The sequence below is a fragment of the Stegastes partitus genome, unplaced genomic scaffold, assembly GCF_000690725.1.
Source record: "Stegastes partitus isolate 25-593 unplaced genomic scaffold, Stegastes_partitus-1.0.2 Scaffold1001, whole genome shotgun sequence".
In the NCBI taxonomy this organism is placed as follows: Eukaryota; Metazoa; Chordata; class Actinopteri; family Pomacentridae; genus Stegastes; species Stegastes partitus.
This window is the reverse complement of record NW_007578732.1, coordinates 44,668-65,747: the sequence shown is the minus strand read 5'-3', so window position 1 is coordinate 65,747 and position 21,080 is coordinate 44,668. Positions and strand designations below refer to the sequence as shown.

Sequence of the window (21,080 nt, the reverse complement as noted above, 5' to 3'; positions counted from 1 at the left end):
TTTGTCAGCAAGACAAAACCACAATGAAAGATGCATTGTCAGTATACAGTTTCTTCAATGAAGAAAGGGGTTAAGGGTCCTTTAAAGTGGGGAAAAAAAGTTTTGGCAGCTTAAGGAAATTAAAAAAAACAAAAAACAAAAACACAAAAACGTGTCTGGTACATTCTGTTTCAAACCGCTGTAACAATGCGAATTCGGAAGTAGAAAAACATTCCTGAGTGTCCCTGAAGGCAGCATAACAGCTCTCTCCACCTTGCTAGTCGTAGCTAGCACGTCGGCTAATGCGGCTACCACACCTACAGACGACGTTAAATTACACGGAAAGTCATCACAGGCGAAACAAAACGGAGATAACGCTGCCTTTTTTCCACGGGAATCCGTTTCTTCTACTTAAACCACGACGGACGGCCGCGCTCGACCGACTTCGCCAGCTAACGTCAATGTTAGCTGCGCAACGCACGGCTAAGCTGATTTTTTAGCCCCGCAAATTAGCCGTGTGCTAGTTTTCCAAGTGCTCCAATGAATGGGTGCCGATGCGCGGAGTGAAGACATCAGTCAACAATGTACGCTCGCCGCTAGCCGCCTCCTTGTTGTGGTCCGTCTTGACTGGCACCGGCAGAAGTAGACTGGAGTTTATTTTTGGGGAGGAGGAAAGCCTGACGAGCGAGCTAGCGAATATTATGGGACTTAGCTAACTTTGTTGGAAATGCATCATCACGGAGAAATCATGCACCGCTCGGGAACACAGACAACAGCGACGTTAGCTTGCGTAACCTAATATCGCAGCTGTTTGGGTTTTTTTTTTTTTTTTTTTAAAGAGTGCTTTGTTGAACTTCTTTCTAAATCCCGCGGGCCGAGTTTTGGCCGAGAGTTGATTTTTTTTGTTTTTGCGGGGAAGGAATGGAGCCACATCGGACTGACCCTGCCCTCCGTCCCAGGTAGGGGAGCAGAGCGCCGGAGACTCCCCGACCTGGCCTGGCCCGGCCCGCTGTTTACGAATGATGGGAGCTCATCCATCGGTAGTGGATTCCTTGTTGTTTTTTTCACTTTCCCCGTCATTGAAGTGACTTGTTATTTAGCAGATTTTTATTGTTCTTTTTTTTGAAAAAGAAAGGATCATGATGGACGCGGAGGAAGTTCCCCAAGAAGAAAATCATCGATAATAATAATAACAATCATGATGGACTGTTGAGCTCAACTCTGCGCTTTCGATCACATATTATCTGTAAAGACTGAAACACTTCGACATGTCTGCTTTCGCTGAGTTCGTCCCCCCTCCTGAATGCCCGGTGTTTGAGCCGAGTTGGGAGGATTTCTCGGATCCTTTAGGATTCATCAACAAGATCCGACCCATTGCAGAGAAAACGGGCATCTGCAAGATCCGACCCCCCGAGGTAAACCCACATATTTCAAACACCGGAGGAATGAGTGGATTAAATGCTCCTGGTTTCACTTTGGGCCTGCGTGGATTTTTTTTTTTTTTTTGCAGAAAAAAAAAAAAGGCAACCGACGTTACTAGTTGCCATTACTCTAATAGAGGTCAAAGAAGGCTTAATTTCCGTGCAAGCAGCTGCACACACTCGGTTTTGTTCTTGTGTTACCTTTGTTCTGCTGGAAAAGTTCTTACAAGGAGAACTAGATCAAACAGCTGTGGTTATTATTCCTTTGTTTTTGTTTTCCTGATGGCTAGCTAAGTTCCAGTACAATGGTGGTACCACGTTAGCTACCAAGATGCGACATTGGGCCACATGCAGGCCTGTAGCTGCTGTCACACCACAGATCCATATTTATGCTGAATTTTTATGTCATATAGATACACAAGCAAGCATTTGAATACGTTTTCTAGACACTTGGATTGTCTATGTGGCCAACAGGAATAGCTCTGCTTCAGAATCAAATAGCAACAGTAGCTTCAACAAGGCTGTTTCTTATCATTTATACAAAGTTTTCCATGAAAAAAAAAATGCTCAGATAGTTTTTAATCAGTAGAATTAGTGCTACTGGATATTTTGGTGTGTGTGTTCTTGCTCTCAGTTCCTCATTGCTAGAGTGGATTTGGGAATGTTTCTATTTTTCTTGTCTGTCAGGACTGGCAGCCTCCCTTCGCCTGTGATGTTCGCAACTTCCGCTTCACTCCTCGAGTACAAAGACTGAATGAACTTGAGGTGAGTTTTCCCAAAAGATGCATCCTGCCGCCGTGAAAAACGAACACAGAGGAAAGTTGTGTTTCAAGCATTGCTTCATGAGAGAGAAAAATCTGATCATCAGTGTGTAGAAGTTTTGAATGGGAGAAACACAGTTCACATATACAGGGCAGCAAGGTGTGTTTTTAATTAACTCGTTAATGCAGCTTGGCTAATAGTCGAGTATGCAGTCGTGCCCTTTTCAGACATGGATAAAACTGGATCTTGGCAGTGACATGGGATATTTGAAAACACTGACCAAGACTGGCAACTCTAATTTCATTGTGTTTGATAGAATGTATTTTATGCAATGACAAATAAAGCTTCTGCTTCTACTGGCATTGCAATATTTAGTTTTTCTGGTATGCATTTTGCAGTTTTAGAAAAAATACAGGACTTTTCAGCAGAAAACTTCAGTAACTCTATGTGGAAATAATTATTAATTCAAGAAGGATGAAGAGAGATTTTGTACTCGAGTGCATTTGCATTGAAAGTGTTTTTAAAAAGCTGAAAAAAGGAACGTCTCTCATTTAGTGTATCACTGAAAAAGGCCTGAATAGTTTTCTGCCTTGGATGGCGTTCAGATCTGGCTTTGCAGCGGTCACACAGAGTTTAGTAAACACATTAATTGCCTCGTGCAGTGGCAACAGTTGCAAGAAACTGCCGACAGAGTCCCTGTTTTTTGGTCAACAGCATCTTTTGTGTAGGCGAGACATTTCCACACAATTGACGTTGCGATACAAACCTTGTATCTCGGAAATAAAGTTAGAAAAACTATCCAGGAACCTTTAAATCAGAGTCCATGAGGTTCTGTCAGCCAGACTTTTGTTGTAGAGTCGTAGCTGGAAATGAGAACTGTACGAGGTTTCAGTTTGTAATCGACTGAAATTGTAGGGCGAAGTGAATGAAACAGGTATTTAGTAGCAAACTGTATTTTGTGCTCTCTGGGATGTTTTTGGATCAATTTGTGGAGTTGAAATTCATACAACACAAAGTACGTTGCCTGGTGTCTGTCTGTTAGTGTGTCTGCATGCAGTTCAGACTTTTGCCGTGTTGAAAGTGATCCAGAAATTTTACCAGGTCCGACCCAGGAGGATTGTCGTCACGACTTTTACAGAAAGGCGACCAGAATGCTCTTTCAGACGTGAAGCTGACATGTTACGTTGCCGCCAGATTAACAGAAAACCATGTCTGAAAGGGGCTTCTGTTAAATACCTGATGAAATTTGAAGGAGTGTTCTTTCAGTTCAGAGCAGCTCCAGTGGAGGTGTTATATGGTTTCACTAGAGAAGTCCGGTTGTGTATCAAAGGGCACCCATTCAGACATGATTTTACCTGAGGTGCTCACTGAGCATGACATCTGTCCTCTCTCTGCTCTCTTCTCCCTCCTGCTTGTCCAGGCTCTCACTCGGGTAAAGCTCAACTTTCTGGATCAAATCGCAAAGTTCTGGGAGCTGCAGGGATCCAAGATTCGATTCCCTCATGTGGAGAGGAAGATCTTGGACCTCTACCAGCTCAGCAAGGTAAAGCCGAATACATGTGGGAAGCTTTTTTTTATTATTATTATTCTTGTAGTTTAAGTATATAACATTGATTTTTGCTGTAAATGTGGGTTTTTACTTCTTGTCACAAGCTGCTTTGACACATAATTTATAATTTGTTTTATGACTGGAAAAATAATAGCAAGCTTTAGATGGATGCTAAAATCGACTGCCTCTGCAGACTGCATATAGTTGCAGCTCACTTTAATTTATACCAGGCAAAGAGGTTTCCTTATTGATGTTTTTGCATTGTGTTTATAGTAGTATCCATTATCCTTGTAAAAGTGCCAATATTGGACTCCTGTGTGCATTTCAGATTGTGTCGTCAGAGGGTGGCTTTGAGACGGTTTGTAAAGAGAAGGTATGGTCCAAGGTGGCCGGTCGGATGGGATTCCCACCAGGAAAAGGCACCGGATCACTTCTGCGTTCTCACTATGAGAGGATCCTTTATCCCTACGAGCTCTTCCAGTCTGGAGCCACGCTAACGGTGAGTGGTGCTCACTGCCGTACGTCTGTACTTCATGTAGTCGCTGTACAATCCAGTTAAGTAGGTTTCAGACCATCATAAGAGATTATTTGTCTTCTGAGGTTTTCACAGAATGATTTATAAGTGCAGCCGTTCTGGAAGTTGAAATGCCCACCAACATGTTGATACAATATTGCATACAGGTTCAGAATTGCAGCTTTTTTATATGAGAAATACAGTACGCCGTTTCTACCTGAAATTGTGCAGCAATTCTTTAAATTTAGGACATGTGGATTCATATGGAAATTTCTCATTTTTCAGTTAGTTTACTTCTCTATTCTTTTCCATAAATTTGTTTTGGCTGCTGCCAAGGCCGCTCTCACATTTCAGTCTTGGAACACTTCATATTGCGGGACACAAAGCAAACTTGGCCTGACCTGTTTTTTAATGCTTAGAGCCTGGAATAGATACTTTTCAGGAACCATGTTTCCCCTGAACTCCGCTTGTTGCTCCGATCAGGGCCTGCATCGGCTGTACGATGAGGGAAACGACGGGGAAGAAGTAGATGAGGGGGTCGGTGAGGAAGCGGTGGAGGAAGAGGAACAAGACGAGGAGGAGGAGAAAGACGGGGACGGCGATGCCACGCAAACCAAAGACCGACTTCTGCCTGAGAGACGCTCCAGGCGCTTAAAGTCGGAGGTAACACGCGAACATCTTGAAGTAGGTTTGCTACAAAAAATGTTTCATGTTGGTGTTAGTCAGATATATAGTAATAGGATCACACTGCAGAAAGTTTCCATGTGTAGTATGCTGTTATTGATGTTTATATTTTGTGTAATAATGTGTTTTATTGAGTGGAATCTTTGCTGCAAATAGGTCACAAGTGTGTCATTTGTGGCAGAGCAGCTATTTCATACAAAAGCATTGCCTTTTTAACATTTACAGCTTTTTGCATCCCTCTCCAGTGCTTGTCCTGACTCCCAGCTGTGGCAGGCATGCTCCCCAGAGGCCGTCTTAACATTTGGCCTTTGAGCAGGATCATTCTGTTTCACAGTCTGCTGTTGTTGTTGCTGTTTCTCTAGAGGGAAAACAAGGAGCCAAAAGGCCTCAAAATCTTCGGAACAAGTCCCAAGATGGTCGGCTTGGAGATTGTACCAGCTGGTAAGTGTCATTGTTGGGTGATTTGACTTCTCAACCATGGCAAAGCCTGCACAACAAGTCAGCAGCGTCACAGTGAGTTTTCTGGTCTTATGTTGGCTCTTTTCTCCCTTAGACGATGGATTCAACAAGAAGCAGCGGCACCTCAAAGCTCAGGCCTTCGCCATCAAAATGAGACCACGCAAGGAGACGTTGGAGGTCAATTTTGTGAGTACCATTTAATTACGTTTGGCATTGATGTGTGCTGCGTCTTGGGTGACTCATTGACTTGTGAAAAGCGTGACAAACCCTGTGCCTCCTGTGGCATTGATCCCCCCCCCACAGATCGACCTCTACCTCTGCCTGGTGTGCGGACGAGGCGACGAGGAGGATCGACTCCTGCTGTGTGACGGCTGTGACGACAGCTACCACACCTTCTGCCTCATCCCACCTCTGCAGGATGTGCCCAAGGGCGACTGGCGATGCCCTAAATGTGTTGCCGAGGTAATAATTGGATATAAGAAACACAAAGATGATTTATATACAGGAATTGACCAATTTACGGTCACTTGTGCACAAAAATACCCTAAAAATTTTTCGCCTAAAATGAGTAGAGGCCTTCTGACAGTTTTGGTATTAATACACTCACCTTTACATTCAGCTCACACATGATAAAAAATGTTATTGTTTTCTCATCTTTCTAATAAATATTTGAGCCTTTTTTGTTCATAGTGTGCATTCTGTAATAAATATTCCATTTATATTGCCCTTACAGGAGTGCAGTAAACCCAGGGAGGCATTTGGCTTTGAGCAGGCGGTGAGAGAGTACACGCTGCAGAGCTTTGGAGAGATGGCCGATCACTTCAAGTCGGACTACTTCAACATGCCTGTTCATGTGTGTATAATCTTCTTATTGAGCCAGTAAACAGTTCGCGGCTGAATGTTTTGCTTTGAGGCCTCTCTGTATTGTATATTTAAACTTATTTTAAAGTTTGCCAAAGTTGTTACGCTTGTTTGAGGTGGTTTTTGACTTTTTGGAAAAGAGTTAATGTGTGTAATGGGTGATGAACACATCTTTTTTTTTAATAAGTTCCTAAATAACGACTATTTAACTTTGTTTTCTTTCATTGTCTTTGTCTCCTGCACTATGAAACATGGCCGATACCAGCTGACAGGACAGAATAATTACAACTAGAATATTTGGGGATAAAAATCTGTTCACTTCTCTTCATTTTTTGTAGATGCAGAAAGTTTTTATTTTTATTTTTTTTATTTATTTCAACTTCTTCTGCTCTGTTTATTGCAGCCATGTGTAACAGAGCCTACACTGCCACCTTCTGTCGACACTCCACAGCCTAGTTTATTTGCTCCCAACATAGTAAATGGAAATGTTATGCCCCCTCTAAGGGTGGCTAAACTATAATATGAACTGTAGCCATGTTTCCCTGGTCCCAAGCAACAGGTAGAGTTCTGATATTTATTTAAAGTATTTCTAGGACTGATAAGTCAAGTCTTACTTTCAGGGTAGACGTAGGCCAGAACAACTACCATATATTTGACCGTCATCTGTCCGGAGCCAATCACAGGCTAGCAACAGCCCACCCTGCATTTGTGTACACACCTTGCATACACACACCGTTTCAGCAAACCCAGGAAGAAACCTGAATGCAGTTGCAGTTGTAGCAGGAAACAAACCCGAGTCGCATTTTCTTTTCTTTTTTTAATTTTTCTTTGCAACTTTTCAAAAAATTTGCTTCAAATTCACATGAAGGTTATACGGAAACCTGGCAAGTGATGAGATAAAGCAGGGCCTTTCATTATGTCCAACTTGTGTTCACAGATGGTTCCCACCGAGCTGGTGGAAAAGGAGTTCTGGCGTCTGGTCAGCAGCATCGAGGAGGACGTCATCGTAGAATACGGAGCCGACATCAGCTCCAAGGAGGTGGGCAGTGGGTTTCCAGTTAGGGACGGCAAGAGGAGGCTACTGGGAGACGAGGAGGTGAGAAGATTGTTACATAGAGTAAATTACAATAAACCTTAGACGTATTGACTGTACAGACATCTATTAAAGAGTAGAATGCTGTAGCTTTCATACAGATATATGGTCATTAGAAGAAGAGATGCTCTGGTAAATGTGATGTAGTGGGGGAAGTGATGGTGCAGGTGGTTTTGTGGTTTTAGAATCTGTAATAGGTTCACATTACGTTGACCTTAATTACAAGCACAGTTAGTTTTGTTATTGCATGTTCTGTCAGAGGATTTTAACCAGTCAACTACTTTTAATGGCGGGGCAACATTGGATATTAATGAGGATGTTTTATTCATCTGACCTCCATCCAACCAAGCCCATTAAGCTATTTTCTCTTTTATTTAATGGAGTTACATTCAATAAAAATGTGACTTTTGCCTTCAAGTGAATTTTCCTCTCCTGTCAGGAGTATGCAAACTCCGGCTGGAACCTGAACAACATGCCAGTGCTGGAGCAATCAGTGCTCACCCACATCAACGTGGACATCTCAGGCATGAAGGTGCCCTGGCTTTATGTGGGCATGTGCTTCTCCTCATTCTGCTGGCACATCGAAGACCACTGGAGTTACTCCATCAATTTCCTGCACTGGTGAGACCCCACATATAGGTGTAATGTTAATGAAAACTAACCTTATTCATCACTTCAATTTGGATGAAACTCACAACCAAGTGTCTCTTTTCTTTCTCTTCTCTTTACAATTGACTGTCTAATTGTGGTACATGCCCAAATAAGCATATTCCATCCTGTTACTCTGTTCTCCAGGGGTGAGCCCAAGACCTGGTATGGCGTGCCGGCGTCTGCAGCAGAGAAGCTGGAAGCTGTCATGAAAAAGTTGGCTCCAGAGCTGTTTGACTCCCAGCCTGACCTCCTCCATCAGCTGGTCACCATCATGAATCCCAACGTCCTCATGGAGCACGGCGTCCCTGTACGTAGCCTCGGTCCAGCCTTGATCTGATTGGACACCCATGTGATCACCATTAATTATCAGTCTCATCTATGTGTATGTTTCTCCCTTCAGGTGTACCGGACCAATCAGTGTGCAGGAGAGTTTGTGGTAACGTTCCCCAGGGCTTACCACAGCGGCTTCAACCAGGGCTACAACTTTGCAGAGGCTGTTAACTTCTGCACCGCTGACTGGGTGAGAAAAAGAAAAATCTCTTTTAATTAAAACATGCAATGGAATTTTTTTTTCTCAATATATTTGTTTACTGTGTTCTCGTGCTTCTCAGCTACCAATGGGCCGTCAGTGTGTTGCTCATTACCGGCGGCTCCACCGCTACTGCGTGTTCTCCCACGAAGAACTGTTGTGCAAAATGGCCGCTGATCCAGAGAGCCTTGACGTGGAGCTGGCTGCTGCTGTCTTTAAAGAAATGGGAGACATGATGGATGAGGAGACAAAGCTCAGACAAGCTGTCCAAGAAATGGTAAATGCAAATTTTTTGGCTCAATTTATGTCCTTTGATCTTAATTCTGTGCCTTGCTTTTCAGGTTTAATTTTTTGTATAGAAATGGAATCAACAGCTCTTTTTCCTTTTCCTTACAGGGCGTGCTGTCATCAGAACAGGAGGTGTTTGAACTTGTTCCAGATGATGAGCGTCAGTGCCACAAGTGTAAGACAACCTGTTTCCTGTCTGCACTGACCTGCTCCTGCAGCCCCGATCGGCTGGTTTGTCTCCACCATGCAGCGGATCTCTGTGACTGTCCGCTGGGCAACAAGTGTCTTCGGTGAGAGATTTTCTTTTGGCAGTGTGCTTAAAGGCTATACCGACTCATTCTGTAGAAAATAATAGTCTGGATGCATCTTGGTATCATTTAGGGGGAGAAAAGCCTCTGGTTTGTATTTTTTCTTTAAATCAGTCAGTCGTTTTGGGAAGGGTTAAGTGAAGTATTCGTTCAAGATAGTGACTGATGGAATTGTTGAGGGGGAAACTTGCACTCATGGAGACAAGCAGCGTGATTACAATGGATAATCCGCCAAATAAAAGCTGTCTTACTGCATGATCCAAATCCTCTGCAAATTTGAAGTTTTCAGTGTGGAAGGTTGCTGGTTGGAGGTTGTTGTTGTAGCAAAGAAAACGGCTTACAAAAGGGGAGTACCAAGCTGCCTGAAATGAGCAGCCAATGGCAGGCGGCTTATACCTTATAACTGCATCTACATCCAGCAAGTCAGACGAGTAAGATGCAAACAAGGTCTGACAACAGAAGTGTACATGGTCAAGAAATCTACATTTGTGGTCTGTTGAAATGAAATCTGACACTTTGTTGAAGTGTTTCTGGTTTGCGGTGCTGTACTCTACATGTACTTGTCCAAACGCATCCTATTCTCAAGAACATATTTGTATGATATATTTCAGGTATCGCTACGATCTGGAGGAGTTTCCCTCCATGCTGTACGGCGTCAAGACACGGGCGCAGTCCTATGACACCTGGGCGAAGAGGGTCACCGAGGCCTTGGCTGCAGACCAGAAAAACAAAAAAGGTGACATTCGTTGTTTGTGTGTGTGTTTGTGTCATTGGATGATTGTTATTTGTGACTATTTTTTTTGTTTGTTTGTGTAAGTAAAGACTCATTTAAGTTCTCTCTGTCGTTGTTTTTGTGTGACTCTCATAGATCTTATTGAGCTCAAGGTGTTGCTGGAGGATGCAGAAGACAGAAAGTACCCTGAAAACGCTTTGTTTCGTCGCCTGAGGGAGATGGTCAAAGAGGCAGAGACGTGTTCGTCTGTAGCTCAGCTGCTGCTCAGCCGCAAGCAGAGGCACAGGTCAGCTGACATGGATGCACATAAACCCTTCATTTAATCCAACACAAGAGCACGCATTCTGTTTGGAAATTGATATGGTAGCTGACTAGGTCAACTGAAGAGAGTTGTTCCATGTGTTTCTACAGCAGCCGCCTACGTTCTGACAGCGGTCGCAATCGTACCAAACTGACCGTGGATGAGCTCAAGGCCTTCGTGGATCAGCTCTATAGGCTGCCGTGCATCATCAGCCAGGCGCGACAAGTCAAGGTTAGTCATGAAGCCCAATTCTGGTTATATTCAGCAAAATTGTCAAAAAGAATCATTAAAACTTTCCCCAGCCTATTTCCACCTTCACCCCTCTCCCTTGTTACCCCATGCTCCATCAATACTACTACCATTCTGTCAGACTTGTTCTTCATTACCTTTACTCCTAATGTCCTCAGGAGTTGCTGGAGAACGTGGAGGATTTCCATGAGCGAGCCCAGGTGGCGCTGTCAGATGAGATGCCTGATTCCTCCAAGCTGCAGGCACTTTTGGAGCTGGGTAGCGGTCTGGACGTGGAGCTGCCAGAGCTGCCTCGGCTCAAACAAGAGCTCCAGCAGGCTCGCTGGCTCGATGAGGTGAGCTTTTATTAGATACGCAACCTGTTTGCCTGCTTTAAATGCGTTGTTAAAATTGTGGCCTCATTTAAACTGCACACAGACCTCTTGGGTTTAGGCTCTGTGCAAAATGGATGTTGTGATAATGAGAACGATCAAGATTTTTGTTTGGTTGATAATTAGGTGGCACAGTTATTGTATTGCTTTCTTTATGGATACATTTTTCAAGTAGCTATGACTCTGTTAATGAAACAATGAGAGCTCCCCTCCTAGTTTGATAGACAGTGGTTTTAAGATAATGAGATACAACTTTGTCTGTGTTAAATCCCAGGTGCGTGTCACCCTTGCTGAGCCCCTCCGTGTCACTCTGGAGCTGATGAAGAGGCTGATAGATTCTGGGGTGGGTCTGGCTCCCCACCATGCTGTGGAAAAGGCCATGGCAGAACTGCAAGAGATCCTCACTGTCTCAGAGAGATGGGAAGATAAAGCTCGTGCCTGTCTGCAGGCCAGGTATGTTTTCACACAAACACAGATTGGATTACATTTCTAAATTTCTAATGTTCAGTGAAGAGAGTAAAAGAGACAAAAAATAATCTATCTACAACTCTCTGAGCCTCAAAACCCTCTGTTGGATTTGAACATCATTTATTTGTAATTTTTTTTCTGGCCAGAAATACATTATTTATCAAAGCCAGAAACTATAAAAACAGGAGGAATCACTGGATATTCAACTGTCAAACTAATCAGGTCTATCAGTTTCATAAGGAACAATAACCAACTCAGCTGAAAATCTGCATGTTTTATCAAAATCATTTTATTCTACATGTCTCATTTTAAAAATATGCGTAAAAAAACCCCAAATACATTTGCAGTAACAAGATTCAGTAAAATAAATAAATAAAAATTCTGTGCTTCTCGCCACCACTAAGAAGCCGTGACTGACTCTGTTGGGACCAACAGACATGGAACAAAAATTTGGGAGCTTTTCTACTGAACTGATCTGAAGTGTTTAAACAGAACAGATAGGAGATAAGGATGGAAACAAATTAAAACTTTAAATGCATGCTAGAAATAGAGCCACTATTTTTTTCCGATGCTGGTAAAACCTTGTGAACACTTGGAGATATGTTGTACATGGTGATTCCAGCTTTTTTTTTAAATTGTAAAACTAATAATCAAAGAAATTCAATGCTAATTTTTTATGATTTATGACAGTGTAACTTTTTCACACTGTGCAAAAATTTTTGAGTTATTTCTATTTCTAGCCATGGCTGTGCCGTTTCCATGGAGATGCAGGACTTTGTATTGCAGTAAAAACTGAGCCAACAGTGTGTGAAAATGTGACAAAAGCACCCAAATCAGAGGAGATAAGAGTGTTTATCCACAAAAATCAAACAGGTTTCATACAAGCCACATTAAAAACTGCAGAACGCAACATTAAGTGGTGCTTTTGACAAAAAAAAACAATTCATGTCATCGTCTGCCCGTTTGTCCTCTTATAAACTCAGGCCTCGACACAGCATGGTGACCCTGGAGAGCATCGTGCTGGAGGCGAGAAACATCCCAGCGTATCTGCCTAATATTCTGGCCCTTCGAGAGGCCCTGCAGAAGGCCAAGGAGTGGACTTCCAAGGTGGAGGCCATCCAGAGTGGCAGCAGCTATGCTTACCTGGAGCAGCTGGAGAGCCTGCTGGCCAGAGGTCGCTCCATCCCTGTCCGGTTGGATCCGCTGGCTCAGGTGGAGTCTCAGGTGGCTGCAGCTCGAGCCTGGAGGGAGAGGACCGCTCGCACGTTCCTCAAGAAAAACTCCACGTACACACTGCTGCAGGTGGGTCATCAGAGGACAAGCTCATTTAATGCTTCTGAGATGTATAAATCTTAAATTTGCAGCTTACGAAAACTAGATTAAAACTTGAATTTTACTTCTTTCATTAGGTTCTCAGTCCTCGTGTGGACATCGGCGTTTACGGCAACAGTAAAAGCAAGCGGAAGCGTGTGAAGGAGCTCATGGAGAAGGAGCGAGGCGGCTTCGACCCCGACACGCTGAGCGACCTCGAAGAAAGCCTCGAGGAGGTGCGAGACCCATCCACTGTTGCAGCAGCCTTCAAAGCCAAAGAGCAGAAAGAGGTGGAGGCCATTCACTCACTCCGCGCTGCAAATTTAGCCAAGATGGCCATGGCGGATCGCATTGAGGAAGTCAAGTTCTGCCTGTGTCGAAAGACGGCCAGCGGCTTCATGCTGCAGTGTGAGCTTTGTAAGGACTGGTTCCACGGAGCCTGCGTTCCTCTGCCGAAGACGGGATCTCAGAAGAAAGTGGGTGTGGGCTGGCAGAGCAATAGCAAAGACTCCAAATTCTTGTGTCCGCTGTGCCAGCGGTCGAGGAGGCCGAGGCTAGAGACGATTCTGTCGCTGCTGGTTTCGCTGCAGAAGCTGCCGGTTCGTCTGCCAGAAGGAGAAGCGCTCCAGTGTTTGACAGAGAGGGCAATGAGCTGGCAGGTATGCATAGAAATGAGGTGCCTGATTACAGCTGACACCTACCACCTGCTTTGTCTTCAACACTTGCTTTCCAGTGTTTTCTTTTGTTCTCTACTAAACACCCGACTTTACGCTGGTCTAACTTGTCCCTCCAGGACCGAGCACGTCAAGCTCTGGCCACAGATGAGCTGTCGTCAGCCCTGGCAAAGCTGTCTGTGCTCAGCCAGCGCATGGTGGAGCAGGCTGCCAGGGAGAAAACTGAGAAGATCATCAACGCTGAGCTGCAGAAAGCTGCGGCCAACCCTGACTTACAGGTACTTCATATATGATTGTTAACAATGTCCTATAGCTCTAGTTTCTGTTGTAGTGTGGTACAACACGAGTAAGACTGTAGAAAAGCTGTTGTGAGGTACAGATAGTAGTTGTAAAAGTGGTTTCTGCTGTGCTAGAGGATGTAAATATAGAATGCACCACAAGAGGGCACTAATATCTAACTATGAACGAGACCTAAAGATTGGGTTTGCAATCTATAGTGTGAGGAAACGCAGTGTGTCAGATGGTTGTCTGATTTCTCAAACCTGTAATAAAGCCGCTGAAGTCCTCTAAAGCCCTTAGACACAGTTTATCGCTCTGCATTCCATTACTTCACTGCTTTGTTTGAACCCTCTGAACCAAAACAAGGTTGTGGGCGTTTTTTGTTCCTGGCACATTGTCACTTACTGTGGGCTCATTTTTCACTACAATACAAAGTCCAAAATCCTAAAGAGAACTGAAAAATGTCATTGTTTTTATGCAGTATAACAAGTTGCAATGCCATGAATCATAAAAAAGAAAACTGAATTTCTTTGGTTATTTATTAATTGTACAAAAATTGAAAAACCCTAAACTCAACATGTGCAACAAGTGGCCACAGATGCTACTAATACTGGAAAAAGTGGTAACGCAACATCCTGTAGCTAATTTACTAAAATTTTTCATTTGTTTTCATACTTGTCTTCCACTTGTCTTATAAGCTTTAATTTGGTCGACTTTTTAGGCGTAACAGCATGTTAGCAATGATTAGTGCAAGGACTGTTGAAAATCCGACAATTCTCTTCTTGTTTTCTACAGTTTTTGGCTCTAATCAGTGGTGTAATTTTTCCTGTTTTTTAATAGATAAGATTCAAACATGCCAACAGGTTTTGGGGTCAGAGGATGTGGCTTCTATCGTACTCGCTCAAAGGATTAAATTTACACTGCAGATGCCACTTAATCTGCACCTGCAACCTATCCAAAGTTTGATCATGTGAATTCTTGGTGCAGTTTTTAGTTTTATCTTATTTTGCCTCCAGCTGTTTGTGTTTTAGTGAATTAATTTGTTTTTAAACACTGACTCTTCATTTTTTTTATTATTATTATTTTACCATTTTTACCTTTAAATATCATGATTGTCATTGTTATCCAAGTTTACCTGCATCTTTTCTTACTCGGCTACATAGACAAAGCCTCCGTACCTCAGTGTATTTCAACTTTCAGTAAAGATTAGGACATATGCTTCTGTGGCATCAAGCTCAAATAAGATGCACAGTTGCTTTTTTTTAAATTTTTTTTTTTAGAATTTTACACACCATGTCAGTCACAGTGAAACCAGAAAAAACTTTCCTTTGAGAACATAGAGATGTTTAATACACATGTACGTATCTTTGTGTTTTTCAGGGCCACATCCAAACTTTCCAGCAGTCCGGTTTCAGCCGAGCCACGTCGCCTCGCCAATCAGTGGACTACGACGACGAGGAGACGGACTCAGACGAGGATATTAGGGAGACTTACGGTTATGACATGAAGGTGTGTGAGGCAGTCGCGGTCTGATTTCAAGCCTACTTTTGTCAAGCAGGGGTTTAGTTTTTCTAATTCTTCCCTGGCGTTGTGTGTCTCTGTGCCTCCAGGACCCGGGCGAGGTCAAGCCCTATCTCTTCTGCGATGAGGAGATTCCTGTAAAGTCGGAGGAGGTGGTCAGCCACATGTGGCCGGCCGCTACGCCTTCCTTCTGCGCCGAACACGCCTACTCCTCGGCCTCCAAGTCCTGTGTGCAAAGTGAGGCCACGTTCACTCACTAACGTTTCTGTTGCTTTAGGCCTGCCTACTCTTGATCCTCTGGTGTTTTTGTGCACCAGAATTCAGAACAGCTTTTATTTTGAGCTCTTGTTGTCGTAATAGACCTTTTAATTGGTTTATTTACTCTAAAAGTAAAGTCATGATCTTCTCATGCTGAGAAATATTTACATTTCAGACCTGGGCACACCCAGAAAGCAGCCCAGGAAGACCCCTCTGGTCCCTCGGAGCTTGGAGCCGCCAGTGCTCGCGCTGTCCCCGCAGGCTAAGGCCCAGCTGGAGGAGCTGATGATGCTGGGAGACCTGCTGGAGGTGTCCCTGGATGAGACCCAGCACATCTGGAGGATCCTGCAGGCTACGCACCCTCCCTCTGAAGAGAGATTCCTTCAGGTCATGGAGGTAGGGAGGTCATCCATTATGCAACCTGATTGCGCAGCTGGACAGGATAGTGACTGAATGCTGGTGGTTGTTGTGTTTGGTTGGTTCTGATGATGTAGCGAGATGCAGGTTGAATTATTGACAAACAAGCCTGAAGTAAGAATTAGACGTGATCATTCTCATTTTATCTTCCTTCTCTACAGCCTGACGACTCCCTGATGGAGAAACCTCTGAAGATCAAGCTTAAAGATTCAGAGAAGAAGAGGAAGCGGAAGCTGGAAAGAGCCGAACACCACCACATGCTAATGGCCGCCGCGGCTGCCGGTGGAGCCTCGGCGATGGGAGAAATCCGACCGGCCAAGTCCAAAGAGCTGAAAAGGGTCGGTCTCGAGCTCGGCCTCGGGGGCAAACCCAAGAAGAAGAAGCTCAAGCTCAACCTGGACAAGAACCGGGAGATGAAGCAGCTGGCCAAACGGTTAGCCAAGGAGGAGAAGGAGAGGAAGAGGAAGGAGAAGGCGGCAGCGAAGGCCGAGGCCATCAGAGAGGGGCTGGAGAAGAGGAAGGAGAAGAAGATTCTCGACATTCCCTCCAAGTACGATTGGTCCGGCGCCGAGGACTCCAATGATGAGAACGCTGTGTGCGCCGCCAAGAACTGCCAGAGGCCCTGTAAAGATAAGGTGAGTGCACTTGACATGTCAATATGATCCAGTTTCAGCACCACAGATCCAGACCCGTGTTGCAGCAAAAGAGGCACAAGGGGTGAAACATAGATGATTGATAGCTACAGCTTAGCAATTGACAGGGATCAGAGGTGACCGTGTGACTGTGCACCTTCTTAAAAGCTGTGTTTTAAATAACACTTTCTAAATATTGTTTGAAAGCAATGTACATGCAAGTATAGACAGATCATAAATAATATACGATAATTATCTCAGCATTATATAATATGTTGACTTTTTAACATTAAGATGTTTTATTATACTATTAATACTAAAAATTAATCATTTTGCAAAAATAAATGACTTTTAATGCATAGATTTCCTCTGATATTTACATATAATATCAAACTGGGAGACTTTAGTGGTTCATTTACACCCGTATGTTGACATTATAATTATCAAATCCAAATTATGAGAAATTTAATACAATACAGTTATCTGGAGAATCGATAGCAATGTCCAGATGGGTTTTTATATTTTAATGGGCATTTGATTCCAACCCGACTCCTTCTGTTAAAAGTCATTCTTCCTCTTTTTCTACCAACTCTGTGTCGTCTCCCTACTCTCATTGCTAATAAAAGCAGAAAAATACCCCAGAAAAGAATTAAAAAAAAAACATAGCATCAAAAGACTGGAAGTATTAAACTACATCAAAGAGGCTTAGATATACTGATTTGACATCTGTTGGCTCATAAATATCTAGAAACACATTTGTGCTCCTGGCTTTTTGATTACAGGCTGTGAAAGGACTTTTACATACATGTTTCTGGGAATGTCTGCCACATTTGGTATCTTTAGTGTCACTGCTCCTGTGAGCAGCTCCACAGCTCCATCACTGAAGTTCTAAGGGCTGATATGGACTTTGTATACGCTTTTATTCTGCAGTTTGAAATTCCTCTAGATGCAGACTGACCTAATGAAAATCTAGCATGATGCCCTGTTCATTTTTTTTATTTTCTTTTTGGACTGCATCATTATGTTGTAGCCTCCTTAGACAGATAGTTCTTGACCCATCTTGGTAACATCACTGTCCACATTCTGGGTCCTGCACACTCGAACGCTGCGGTTCCATGCCAGTAAATGACCCTGTTTTTTTGTTTTCGTAAACCAGAGTTAATAACAAACATTTCTCAAAATGTACATCATGTAACTTTATTGAATATCAACAGCTGATAACAGCACTGGAACACCTTAAAGAGAGTTACACATAACGTATTAACAGGCGACACTGATGTGGTCCTCCTCGGAAACAGCACTTTGGTACCAAGTTAACCAGTGGCCAGTCTCCGTCCCCTGTGTGTCTGCCGAGCAGCCAATCAGAGCTGAGGAATCGGTAGGCCTGAGTAGATGTGATGAAATTTTGATGGTGCTGCTCCAAACTAGACTGACAATACCTGAATATGGGATCATTAACAGCTTGAGATTTTAGGATTTCCTCAACCATTTTCTTCTCGCAATTTCTCACAAACACTAATCTAATCTTTTTTTTTCTTTTTTAGTTACTTTTGTCAGCCTTCTATCTGTATGTGTGAGTCCAAAATCAAAGATCAAAACCGTTACCTTCAGCGCTTATTCAGTAAGATCTATAGTTTTGATGTCTGTGCCTATGCGATAAACTGATGACTGAACAGGATTTCTCCTGATTGGAGCCTCGGGCACGATGAGACAGAGCTACCAGCCTGAACCAGATCACCTTGAATAGAAAATAACATACATACATACATATACAGTGCTGAACAAATATTCGACCAGCTGTCTAATTTGTTAAGCACTGTCTGTATATAAATAGACCGTCCAGCATCATGAGGTGCTTTAATGCACACTCAGCTCTCAACGTTTTACCATTTTGAACAGGAATGAGGAATTTCAAACTGAATTCGTCTTTTTATAGCCAAATTTGAGCCGGCTCATTGGGCTTCTCTGAGAAGTCAGAAATGAATCAAGCAACCCCTAAAGCTATTTTTTCTGTTCAGAAATGCAAGTAAATAACTAGAATTTGACATCTTAATCAATAAATAATATTTTTTCTGTTTTTTTTTTGTAAAACAATACATTTGAAAATTCCTGGATATCTATAATAATTCTATTTTAACATGAAAATCATCATCATTTCAGTTAAAGAGCTTCTAAATACTTGTGTATTAACCATTACAGAAACATAAGAAATGATTTTGATGATTACCAATGCTGTTCATTTAGGGCAGCTGTGGTATAAACCTTACATTGAGTGGTCTAATACATTTGTTAAGCACTTTGCCATATTAATAATATCAGATAAAACTGTCAGAAAAACAGAGAAATGCCATTTTCTCCAACTTGCAGGTTCTTCAGTGTATGCAAAATATGTAGAGAACACTCTTAAACCAGAACACTGTGGAGTGAGTGTTGACTTCTCTTCCTTTATTAAATGCACTGATCAGAAGATGAAACATGGATGAAGAGATGCAGATGAGTTGGGGTTTCAGATATGGACTGCACAATGCTCAGGTTATTTCTAACGTTTTGTTAGTCTGCGAGAACTCACAGTCCTTAGCTTTCTTGAATCCAAGATCATCTACAGCCTGTAAGTGTTTGAAAAATTCTGTTTTGACTCTGTGCTCCAGCAAGTGAGATCAATCGAGCAATGACTGACCTGCAGCTTTGACATGTGCTGTTAAAAATTACACGTGAATTTTGTGTTTTGCTTGACGAGGCACTGACATCAGTTTTTTTTAAAGTCAGTGTCACAATTGCATCCTGTTGTTGTCCCTCTTAAAGCTGTAGTGTGTGATTCTAGTCCAGTGTACACTGTTTAAGTCACTGTTTCATACTTGTTCTGTTGTCCAACAACAGAAAAGGATCAAATATGTAGATGAAAACCGCTTTATTGGAGTTTAGCTGTTTTAAAATGCAGTTTATATGTGAGTACAGAGGGCAGGAGAGAAGCCAATGGATGTAAAAGACAAATGCTGGCTGAGTTGAGGTTGTACAAGGCACAGTAAGTCCTTTAATAATGGTTTCAAATCCTACTTGAAGTTTCCACCATCTCTAACTGCCCCTCAGCGTTAACAGTTTCCACAGAGCTCTGACGTGTGAGCATACAAACTAATGGTAATGTTAGCCACATCATGCTAACTGAGGATTTTCAGATTGTTTTCCGATCAAAAATAAAAGTGATCCGACTCAGTTCCTTAGATGCTGGCAGTGCATGAAGACTCTTGTGTTCACTCTTGCAGCCAACAGCAGAACATTCAGTGTGTTTTGCTTGTGGCTGAGATGTTTTAGAGTTAACGAAAGAAAAGTAAAGGAGGAAGGATTATAGAAATCTTTAGGCTGAGTACTGCTGGTTCATCAGTTTCTACATAGAAACTGGATAAGACTAACTGGCTTTCAATGCTTGAGGCCTTCTGGTTGAGGGAGGGCTAAAGAAGCAGTGGTATGTTTTTTCACCACGTGGAACCTTTAATAGTCACTCACATGTCTGACTTTGTCTCCCTGCCTGTGTGTCCAGGTGGACTGGGTGCAGTGCGACGGCGGCTGCGACGAGTGGTTCCACCAGGTCTGCGTGGGCGTGTCGTGCGAAATGGCCGAGAACGAGGACTACATCTGCATGGACTGCTCCCGGAAGGCGGCCGGCTTGAGCGGAGGGATGACCGTGGAGGAGGTGGCGGAGGAGAGCGTGGTGGTCCTGTCGACGTCGATGTGCGCCGGCGTCCAGAGCGTGGCCTCGTCGTCGGTCGTGGCTTCCTGGTCCTCCGCTCCTCACTTAAACCCAGCAACTTCACATCAGCAGCAGCAAGAGCCTCAGCAGGGCAGTTAGCGCAGTGAAAAAACAATGGGCCAAGGACTGAGTACCTCACACACAACCCAGAATCCAGTCTTTGAACCTCGGAGAGGAAGATTTTATGATTGTGCTCGTCAGAAGAGAGAAACGAATAACTGTCCGGATTATAAAGCACAAGACAAAACTTCCTCCGAGTGGTTTCAGCAGCAACACATTCTCTTCTCCAAGCACTAAGATGTGCACAGACTCAGTCCTCCTACGACAGTTTTAGATCTAGAAACACCCACCAGCTACTTCCTAGTCCTCCCGTGAACGATAACAAGGCGTTGGTACACTCACTTACAGTCAAACACACACTTATTCCAGCTGTTGTATTCAGTGCAAACTGCTCCCTTCTGACAGTAACATCTCAATATGTAGGACTCAAGACTAGGATAAACAAATGGTTGTAATGTAGTGGAATTATTTATAATGTACATAGCTTTTAAGCAATTAAACAAATGGATTGTGGCTTTTTGTTTTGTTTTCTCACCTTTAATAAACTATTCCTAGTCAAATAATTGATAATTGCATTTTTTTTCTTCTGAACTCTTTGTTTTATCTTATAGAGGGAGAGAGGACAGAAATGAAGAAATAATACCACGTATGATAAAGAATTTGTAGTTTTTGTGTCATTAACTTGCCTGAAATTGCGAGAAATTGAGCCATGAATCATCCAACAGACTCGGCAGTGACTTACGACTCACCGTATTGAGAAGTTGATTGAATTCCAAGTTGTAAGTTAAGCTTCACATTACCTGTGTTACTCATTAGCTCCATTAGAGGAGAGATGTGATGGCATGTGATGTCTGCGAGTTTCACTATGTGGACTACCAAGTTGGAATTCAATTATATAAGTGTTTCCCCTCTGCTTGACACAAAATGTATTAAGGTTTTCTTTTTTGATGCCTCACATACAGT

At 43.0% G+C, this 21,080-nt stretch overlaps 1 protein-coding gene across 1 annotated transcript; it reads left to right on the top strand.

The window, feature by feature from the left end:
• On the top strand, positions 1–20,680 carry kdm5a (lysine demethylase 5A). Its single transcript, XM_008294855.1, has 28 exons — positions 1–1,394; positions 2,088–2,165; positions 3,583–3,705; positions 4,040–4,210; positions 4,709–4,888; positions 5,272–5,350; positions 5,463–5,554; positions 5,672–5,830; positions 6,102–6,221; positions 7,167–7,325; positions 7,762–7,943; positions 8,118–8,280; positions 8,374–8,493; positions 8,585–8,779; positions 8,899–9,080; positions 9,710–9,834; positions 9,967–10,117; positions 10,243–10,363; positions 10,540–10,716; positions 11,027–11,205; positions 12,204–12,522; positions 12,630–13,190; positions 13,325–13,483; positions 14,865–14,993; positions 15,095–15,242; positions 15,439–15,659; positions 15,842–16,315; positions 19,848–20,680. Exons 1-28 carry the CDS (start codon positions 1,248–1,250, stop codon positions 20,154–20,156), a joined length of 5,223 nt encoding a protein of 1,740 aa, XP_008293077.1. The 5' UTR covers positions 1–1,247; the 3' UTR covers positions 20,157–20,680.
• The last annotated feature ends 400 nt before the right edge of the window (positions 20,681–21,080 follow it).